Source organism: Thamnophis sirtalis, unplaced genomic scaffold (genome assembly GCF_051295495.1).
Source record: "Thamnophis sirtalis isolate CommonGarterSnake01/CBP01778 unplaced genomic scaffold, rThaSir2_p1.2 scaffold_6, whole genome shotgun sequence".
Classification (NCBI taxonomy): domain Eukaryota; kingdom Metazoa; phylum Chordata; class Lepidosauria; order Squamata; family Natricidae; genus Thamnophis; species Thamnophis sirtalis.
In genome coordinates this window covers 83,990,931-84,001,350 of record NW_028261386.1, presented here as the reverse complement: position 1 = coordinate 84,001,350, position 10,420 = coordinate 83,990,931, and the positions used below count along the sequence as shown (strand labels likewise).

Sequence of the window (10,420 nt, the reverse complement as noted above, 5' to 3'; positions counted from 1 at the left end):
AAGCTCGGTGGTTATAGGTGATTTGAGCTGAGGTCATTCCTGTCCAAGACTGGCCTGTCCTAATCTGCCTCTTACTCCGCTTTTACTGCTCCATCAATGAAAAAGCTTTTGACCAGCATCAGCACTATCCTTTATCCCTCCATCGCTTCCCGCAATACAGCTGCCTCCTTTCTTTCACGCGGAAGAGAGGACTTCAAAGAAGTAAACAAAGAAAGTTTAATCACGTTGTCTCTCTTAATCAATTGTCCCCACGGAAACTGTCATCCAAGTCACCTCGGGAGCGCGTCAACTTTTGAAGGCGGCAGCGGAATTTCCCCTTACTGCCTCTACTTGAACGGAGGGCGTACTGGCGCTCCGTCCTCACCTGGGACATCCCTATTGCCGCCTTGCACAACAGCAGGGATGCCCCTCCAGCCCCATCACCAGGCTCTGTGTGCCTACATCCCTGGCGTCGGGCGGACGCGGTCCAGAATGCTTCGAAATTGGCCCAACCGACTCGTGGGTCGGCGGGAACCTAGCCAAATAATTGCCCTCCGACGACCTCCCCCCTTCTCTCTTTTTTTTTTTTACTCTGACGCACATCCCACCGCTTGAGGCAAGGCGGGAGCTGGGCTGCAGCCCCTTGCAAGCCTCTCCAGGAAGCTACCTGAAGGTAGACCTCCAGGCGCCCTGTTCAGCCGTTCCAAGGCGCGCTTTTTGTCCCGGAGGCTGCATTCAAAGGGCTTTAATCCCCCCCCCCACATCCATAGTGCCCAAGAGGCCAATGCGCCCCAAAAAACCTCAGCACGCCTTCTAGGAAGGCCGTTAGGACGTGTCGCTCCCCACTCGCCTCCTCCCCCTCAATAACAAGAAAAGACAGCAACATCCGGGTGCTTGCAGGAAGGCCTTGTACCGCGCATGCTCCGCTTCGGTCGCTCCTGCTTTGCCACTACCAGCAGTTTAAGGAGACAACAGCGATAAGCTACCGTAGGGGTTTGGTGGGGAGGAGGAAGACGGCGTTGCCACCGCCACCGCTTCACGGTGGGATCGCCTTTTTGTGTTGCGAGGCGGCAGCGGCAGCAATAGCTGCCGGTATAGCCTTTGCGGGAGGATGATTGTGGGGGCGTGTGACAGCCGGCGGCAGCAAAGTCCCCGCGAAGCGCCGCTGGCGACACTCCCGGAGCAGGAGTCGCGCTGAGGGGCAGCGTTGCCGGCGAGGCAGGGCGGCCGGCCGGCGAGGCAGCCAGCCAACGCAACCACCGGGCAACAGGGAATTGCAGCTGCGCCGGGGAGAGAGAGAGAAACTGTGGTGGGCACCCGGCGAGATGATGGACAGCCGCTTCTACTCCCTTTAAGTGAAAAGGGGTGGGAAGTTGAGGCGGCCGCCGTTGTCACTTCTGGGCTCGCAGCCGCACGAGGAGGAGGAGGAGGAAGGGGGGGAAGAGGCAGGCTCGGGCTCCCCTCACCGCGCAGCAGTAGTGGCAAAGAGCCGGAGGGGCGGGCGAGGAGAGTCGGTGCAAAAAGAGGGCCGAGGCTTAGGGGTTTGGACGAGAAAGGAAGGGCAGCCTGCGGAAGACGAAGCGGCCTTCCCGGAGCCTAGAGGGCGCCTAGGGGGTGGGGGTCAGGGACAGAGCCATCTGAGCTGCTCGCTTGAGTGTGGCGTACAAGCGCGCTGGCGTGGCGAGCCGAGCCGCCCCAAAGAAGCCGCCGCGCTACATTAATCTCGCCGCTAGATTTATTTACTTCGTGAGTTCCCCTTCTTCCTTTTCTTCTTCCTGTTCAGCGCTTTCCTCTTCCTTGGTCAGATCCACTCCCTCAACTGATAAGGGTGACTGCTCTGCCCCCTGAGTCCGCGTCTGCCTTGAGCAACCTCTCCCCCCCGCCTCGCGCGCCTTGCTTTCCCACCCTGTGCCCAGACCGAGGAGGGGGGGTGATAATGGTTGGATGAAGAAGGCAAAGCAGGAGGGGGGAAAAGCCGAGACTTCGAGGCGTCCTTCCCTTTGCAGCGGGACCCTTCGCCTTGCCCGCCTGCTCCTTCCCTTTCTCCGCTCGTCTGGATGAGGTGTGTGGCCGGGCGGGAGTAGGAGCCACGGCAAGAGGGGGGTGGAGAGGGGGAGGAGGAGGAGGAGGGGGAGGAAGAAGAAAAGGGTGCGCCGCCGGAGAGACCATGAGGAAATTTAACATCAGAAAGGTGTTGGACGGCCTGGCGGGCTCGTCGTCCTCCTCTTCAGCTTCCTCCTCCTCGCAGCAGCAGCAGGCTGCAACCCGGGAGAACGACATCCAGGAGACCCTCCACTCCGAGCACTTCCAGCTCTGCAAGGTGAATGCTGCAGCCGGTTGGGAAGAAATGGGGTGGGGGGGAGCAGAGGATGATGTAGCCATGATGGGTTCTGCAGACTCTGGACTCCGGTGCTTTTAAAGCTGTCAATTTAATGTGTGTGGTTTTTTTTTTTTAAAAAAAAATTGTGGGTGGGGGAAATAGAGCAACCGCGAGGATGACGTTATGAGGGACCCTCGGCTTTTATTGAGAAGCATCTTCCCCTGAATGTCTATTTATCACTTGAATTTTAAGCCACAGATGTGTACATATATATCTAAGATACTTGGAGGGAAGCCGCTAAATGTGTGCTTCGCTGTTGAACACAATTAAAATGCCACTCTGATGCCATTAGAGGACAGAGTACTAAATGCTCTGCATTACCAGCAAACATGGGGATCTTAACAGTCTTCAGTAAATGGTGTTCTCTAAATATAGAGGGAACAATTCTTCATTTTGGGGATGGAGGAAGAAGTAATACTAATAGGAAGGGATATTTCTTTTCTGATGGGATGCAGTAAATGCAGTTGGAGTCTAAATTCCAAAACGGTGATGCAGCAGATTAATTCACCAGTTGTGCCAAATTGAAACACAAAACGAAGTGGATGTTCCTCTCCACCTTTAGACACCTGTGGCCTAAACTGCTGTAGATCGGCTTGTGGATTGAATACTTTATCTAAATAATGGGTTAGGATTGATCCTTACGATAAAAAACATTTTGGTTTCACTGGCTTTGCCTGTGCTGTTTGCTCACAATGAGTTTAAGTACACCTCTAGTTGTTAAAAAATAAAAATAATAAAAAATAAAAAGGAGGAGCATTGGTGGCCATTGTAATGCATTAAATGCAGAAGTGCCTATGTGTTGTTGTTGTTTTTTAAAAAATAAAGGCCTTCAGAGAAAAAGAAATAGCTCTCCAAAGAGCTATCTTAATAATTAGTGAACACTTAATTTACAGGAATGACTGCATCATCAAATTTCTCAGTCTGTCTCAGATTTTAATACAGTTGTTTAATTTTTGCAAGAGTTTCTAAAAATAGTAAAGTGAGAAGTGAATGATAAATTTATCTATAGGTATTTGAGCAAAGACTTCATTTTGTTTTCTGTATGTTCAGTAAGATTTAAATATATTCTAATCTATTTTCCTCCAAGTTAAAAAAATATTTTGTACATTAAATGAAGTCATTTCTTCCTAAAATATTGGCTTTTTATTTTTCTTTGGTTGCCTGAATCACCATTGCTCCACTACCTTGACTTGACAGACTGTTCGCCATGGTTTCCCCTATCAGCCTTCAGCTTTGTCTTTTGATCCTGTTCAGAAGATACTTGCCATTGGAACACAAACTGGCGCTTTAAGGCTGTATCCTTTTGTTATGTTTTTAAAAGAAAATACTTAAGAAGGCCGTCCTTATGTTCTATTTAGTCCTGGAATTACTGTGACAAAGCACTCTGCAAGCCAGGTATGCATTTGAATGGGGGGAGATAAAAAAGTTGTTCCTTTGCATTTACTTCTGTGTCTGTAATCTAAGTCTTCCAGTATTGGAAGTGTGGGAAAACATGTTGGTTATTTTTACTGTTATTAATTGATAGCTTTTCTGGAAGATTAAAGCAGAGTAATTCTTTTCCATGTTGCAAACCAAAAATGTGAATTAGGATTTGGGGAGTGGTTTTTGCCTTGTACCTTAAAATATGAATCAGAAATGTACCACTGAATTCTGTTATCTAAAATGTTTTGATAAGTAAAATGTTTTTATTGTTGTTTAATGGCAAATGAAGTAGTTTTTATGTGGCTTTCAAGTTTAAAACATGATAGATTATTTCATAACTCAATTAGAGAACCAAAACTGAGCCAATATATGGCTTTGTTGGTAGCACTGATAGCATTGAATGTTTCTTAATAGATAAAAGAAACAATATATTCTCCTTTGGAAAAAACTTTTGAGATATAAGGGAATTGTTGGCAAATGTACATGATCTAGGTACATAGTTAATAAGTGATGGTGTTTCTTTAGTAGAAGTTTAAGGTAAACAAAAGCAATTCATTTGGGGATGGACTAGAGAAACAGTAACTGCTTCTGTATTCTTGCCGAGAAAATTATGTGGACATATCTATGAAGTTACTAAGAGACATTACCTTTTAATCACCTCTCCTGCTATGGCAATATCTTAAATTATAAAAATGATTGTAATGTTAATTTGTTAAAAATTTTAATTTAATTAAAATGTTAATGCTGATTTTATCCTATTTTTTTTAAACTAAAAGATGGGATGAAAGCATTGGTCTTTTTACCAATTACAAACTACAAAAAATACTTCCAATGATGTGTTAATATAATCAAAGAATTTAAAATAAAGGTTGGATGCAATTGATACTTAATCCATGTTTCTCTGTTTACAAACTAAACATCTTTCTGTCTGCATTATAAATGGCAAGTCCTTCTCAACTGGCAGTTTCTGGCTTTGCTTAAGAGAGAATACATGCTACTAATTTGCAGGATGTATAAAGTCCTCTAGAAAAATACTGAACATTTGGGATTGGTTTCCATATATTGACCTGCCCTCATTGAGGGTAGTGTGGAGGTTTATGTTCCATGTGGAGTAAAATAATCAGTTTGGCCCCTTGATGATTCCTTTATTGACACTGCAAATACATTAGAAAGTGGAGGAAGATGCACAGGAGTAAAATTGTGAATCAGTGTAAATCATCTGTTGAAGAAATTATAGCAAAATAACCAGTTGGATAAGAGCTGAACCATTGCATCCTGGGACACAATTTTATGTTAAAAGTCTTAGTTTTCAAATATGGACAGTGGATAAAACTAAACATAAAGACTAGACTAGGTTATTGATGTCAATGGGTATAAGCAGTTGTAATGGTTGTAATGTAAGCAGTTGTAATGGTTGTGTCTATGCTACCCATAGGGTGTTTGTAAGTAAGAATTGAAAATATAAAATGCCTACATTAATTGTAGAAAAATAGTTTTTAATACTGGGACAAGTAACTTGATATGCTTTTCAAATCTTTCTATACACTAAATAATAGAGTTGAGATTATTAGTGTGGTTTTCTACCATAACATGTTCTATAGCCCCTTAGTTGCACCATATTTGCAGAATTGGAATGTGATAATTAATGAGCTATATAGCTTGTACTTCATAAAATTTTGTTAAGTCAGGAAAAACAACATGGATTTGGAATGATAAGGTTGGTTTTTTCCTACTTCCACTGTGCAACAAAAGACATGGAGATAATAGGTTGTCAAAGTCTAGGAATAGGATTTTGTACTTGTCAATCACACATAGAAGCTAAAGGGGACTACTGCCCTATATTTCAAATTCCTGGAGTACGTACTTATTCAGTCCAGTAGCACCATAAACAGCAGTTTCTGGAAAGGTTTGCATAAACACAGCTTGCTTCATTCAATATGGAAACTATAGTGAAAATTCTAAATTTTATAAACGGCTGAAAGCTTTTTTTTTCTAGTTTCTTTTAAATATTTAGTAAAATGTTTAGTGACACCTACTTTCTACTGTTCTTTGTATAAATGTCTATCCATTCCTTTTAAACAAAATTTTAGTTTTATCAACTTTCATCAGACTAGTCAACTTCAACTCTAGTTTGAAGATCCTATATATAAAATTATATTAATAGGGGCTTATACTATTGCTTCCTTGTTCCTTAAGCAACTGCTCCTCTACATGACAAAGAGATTTCAAATCTGGCTCTTTTAAGGGTCCTGGAATTAATGGAATTAATAAACTATACCCAACAATGTACATAGAGGTAGTCCTTGACTTAATCACAATTAAACCCCAAATTTCTGTTGCTAAGCAAGACAATTGTTAAGTGAGTTTTGACCCATTTTACAACCTTTTTTGCCTCAATTGTTAAGTTAATCTCTGCAGTTGTTAACTTAGTAACAAACCTAAGTCTCAAAGGTGCTTTTTCAAAAGGCAACTCGACTTTGTTTTCTCCTTGATGAAGATGTTTCGCTTCTCATCAAAGAAGATTCATCAATTGTAACTGGATGGTTGGGGGGGGGGGGGTGGAAAGAATAGTTCTGAGGTCGTTAAATGAATCTGGCTTCTCTATTAACTTTGCTTGTCAGAATGTCGCAAAATGTGATCACATGGCCTGTGCGATCGCCTGCACGCTTGATGTGTGCTGTGTGCGCATGTGCAGTACAATAAAAATTGTTCTGTGCATGCACAGAAGCGAAAAACAAGATGGCGGCGCTGATTTGGGTGTGTGGCAGGCCTGGGTTGCTGCTGGTTCCAGCGACCCAGGCTGCCAAACCACTACCGGTTCGGTTGAACCGGTCCAAACTGATAGGAACCCACCACTGAAAAGGTACATGCTTTTACGAATTTAGTCCCTTCATTAGATGTTAAAGAGTGGCTACGTTCTCAAAGTACAAAAATTGGGCAATTTCAACTACCCCACCATTCCAAGCATTGGAACCACCGTAGGTTAAATATTGAGATTCATAATCCCTGCAATCTAGCCATTCCACTGCCTCTAATTCAGTAAGCTTAGTTCACATGGTTTAAACAAAATTTATTAGTCAAAAATAGCTATTTGTTTTTTCTGATTTTTGGATACCATAGACTAGCTGCCATTCAGCTCTCTTTCTACAGTGTCTATTTGTTTTAGTATGGTTTATTATTGTAGCATATTTTCAAAAGGTTTCTTTTTTATAACTATTCACTTTCAAGCAATGATCTATAACAATGTCCCTCATGTCAAAAATAATATTCTCTTAAGCCCCCTATAAGTTAGTAACTTCTTGGGTTTTCCTTCCCTGAACAGTTGATCAATTTGAATCAGTTGACTTTGGGATTAGCAAATAATGCCACAGGAGAGCTTCAGGTAGGATTTGCAAAAATTCAACCTTAATAAATCTAAAATTGTGCATGATTGGAAAAACCTATAAGCTATTTTAAATTTTGATGACCCACAGCATTAAACAATATCTCACATTAGAATCTTAATTAGGAGACTTGTATTCCATTTTAGAGAGCCAGTTTGGTGTAGTTAAGGCATAGGCTAGAATCCAGAGATTGTGAGTTCTAGTACTACCCTTAGGCAAGAACCAGCTGAGAGACCTTGGACCAATCACTTTTTCCCCAGCCCTAGGAAGAAGATAGTGGCAAACCACTTATTTAAAAACAAATCTTGCCAAGAAAACCTCGAGGAGTAGTCCAGGCAGTTTCTGAGAATTGGACCTGATTGAACAACAAAAAACTATTTTGAATCAATTGGCATGACTGACTCAGAGTCATCCAGAATTCAGATTCTGTTTTAGCTTAATTCTTAAATGTATTGAAGGATTTTGTTTCTATTAGCACTCCAAATTTTGCAAGCTGTAGAAAAACGAAATTATGATGCAACTATTGACTTAAAGAACTAGCAAAACTCATAAGATACATAAAGCATATTTTTGATAGTTGTCTATTATCATGAGCATAAAACAATATATTTTGGAAACTCAGATTTATAAATTGGATAATACCAGATACTGTTAGTTCAGCATGTGACTAAATTATTAAGTTATTTATTTATTCTATTTAAAATTTCCTTGTATGTTTTTCAAAAAGAAATTTCAGTCATAAAAAGAGAAACACTACAGGTGCTTCTACAGTTCACAGTTCGTCTTCTTTCTTAACTCCTGTTATAACGTTATTTGTGTAAAGTCTCTACTAGAGTATACTTCATAATTGTTAGGAAGTGTAATTTTTTTAAAGGAAGCTTAGATATTTCATCTGCAGTTTCCAGCATACTTAAGCTTCATGAATATGCTAGGACTTCTATTGCCTTGTTAGTTACTTGTGGCAGCTTCCGTTCTGTTTCTCAACTGAAGCTTGATTGCTTAATCCATAAAACTTTGAATAGTAATCTAGTGAGCTTCAGAAAAAGTGTAACTAGTAGTGCTGCTTATAAAGACTAGATTGTATCCCAAGATCTGAGATAAAATTTTCTTCTTGTTGGTTGACAGTTACTGAGCAAAGAATCCTTTTTTTCATGATTGACCAAATATTCTTACTGATAGCATGGTAAATAAAATTACATAATAAAAGTAATAGATGTGAGCGACATCTTATTAACAAGATAGGTTAAACCATTTGAAAATAGATTTATAAATATTTATTATGATCAAATTATTTGTGTGATCAATTCTGAAATTACATATTTTGTATAAAATGTTATGAACATATTTCTAGTTGCTTAATAAAATTGTTTTATTGTGAACTACTTTTCCTTCTTTCTTTTTTCTTTTCTTTTTTTTCCCCGATGTTGAAATCTTTTTATTTTCCATTTTCCATTTTCATACAGTCACATATATACTGTGCATAACCGGGGCCATACAACATTAAGCAATAATCACAGCAGTTCCTCTTGTCAGCAATACCCCCAGAAATATAAATAAAATAAAACTCAAACTCAAACTCAAATAGAAACCCAATATACCTCTTCCACTCTCCATACACCTCTTTCTTCTGCCCCCCTCCAACTTACTATCTTCCCTCCATCATTCCCCTCTACCCTACTTCCACTCCCCCTCTACCACTCCTCTCTCCCAGTCCACTCCCTCCCTTCCTTCTCACCCTCAACTACTTTTCCTTCTTTGAAAGTTCTGTGAAAGATTTCATAGATGATTATAAAATCATAAGTTTTGCCTTATCCTGTAAGGCTTAATAGAAAAGGTGATAATATCCTAGGAGCAAAATTTTGACCCCAGAATATGTGGGTTTATGAGTATGATGCTTATGTATTAAGTGTACTTTATATAGTTCAGTCAGCTAACACAATGTTTGTGTGTGCATGATTAACTGTGCTTCGCATACAAGATGATTCTGCTGAGGTTATATAAATGTAAAGATTACTAATACAGTGCCCACTTGTTCATTATTCTTTGGGTATATGTACTCGATGTAGGCATTTTTTAAGAGCTCAAGGTTAGCACTGGCTTGCTTTGGTATGTGCGTATACATGATATGGATGTTCTTTTGTCATATTTTTAGTGTTCTTTGTACAAATAAAAAGTATCAGTAGGCCTTTTATTGCACTTTCCCCAATTGGCAAATAAAAACATCAAAGAACAACAGGAAAGCTTTTCCTGACCTTGGGCCCTGGCAGGTAGTCTGGAAAGGAAGCAAGATGTCAATGCCTGCAAAAAAAATAATTGAAACAGATTTTTAAAAAAATCAAAACTTTACAGGAAAAATGTTTTGAAATACTGTTAGTTGTGCATTGAGATTATATTGAAAAGATCTCTAATGTGTTTGTGGGCAGGTTATTTTTAATGGCAGATTCCACTCTAAAGAGGTTTTCCAGTGGGTGAGAGTAGAGGTATGCTGCGTGATTCCTCAGTAACAGTTTTTGGGAACTTGGTTGAAAGTAGCACTCAGGATGGCTTAGCATATAACAAAGAAATATCAATTCATATCTGGTTCACATTGCTTGTCATGGTCATAACATTTTAAATCTTTCAACTTGTAAAAGTGGAATAAAGAATACTCATACAGTTTTGAATTTTACTGAATAAGAACACGATGTTTTGAATGAGGTATTTTTTCTTAGCTCAAGCTAAAATAAACATGCCTTCATGCACAGCTCTAGAGTACATTATAAAAGAGTGAAATTGAGTATTCCACTAATGATGTACTTAGTGGCCTTCCATATAATGCTTTATGAAATAATGTGATTGTTCAAACAGCATGTTTTTTGTGTAATCTTCAATTATATGAAGGCTGTAGTTACAGACCAAGTTGTTCAAGGTTTATAGGGCAACCTGCTAGAATGGATGCTTCTTAATGGAATTTAAAATCTGAAACTTTAAGTCTCTTTGGTAATGTTACCTAAGATTAAAAAATTGACTAAGTTCATGCTCTGTACTAAACCATTACAATTTTGTCATATGTGTAAATAAGACCAATGTGGCTTATTCAACAAATCATGCCATAAAATTAAGGCAAAGCATGCTGTGTGATTTCAGCTATAAGATTAAATGCTGTCACTGTAACTTTAAATGCTATAATTGTAATAACGTTTTGAACTCTAGTATTTAGTTCTTTTTAGAAATTAATTGAAGATCTCATTAACAAATATTGATTGGAGTTAAGCAA

The 10,420-nt window shown here is 39.9% G+C and overlaps 1 protein-coding gene across 4 annotated transcripts in view; it reads left to right on the top strand.

The window, feature by feature from the left end:
• Window positions 1-948: 948 nt before the first annotated feature.
• STXBP5 (syntaxin binding protein 5) overlaps window positions 949-10,420 on the top strand; it is a 150,668-nt gene continuing 141,196 nt past the window's right edge. For all 4 annotated transcript variants that reach the window (XM_014073881.2, XM_014073880.2, XM_087718318.1 and 1 more), the window contains exons 1-2: window positions 949-2,299; window positions 3,557-3,654. In XM_014073881.2, coding sequence (XP_013929356.1) covers window positions 2,147-2,299; window positions 3,557-3,654 — 251 coding nt within the window. In that variant the 5' untranslated portion in view covers window positions 949-2,146. The remainder of the gene's footprint in view (window positions 2,300-3,556; window positions 3,655-10,420) is intronic.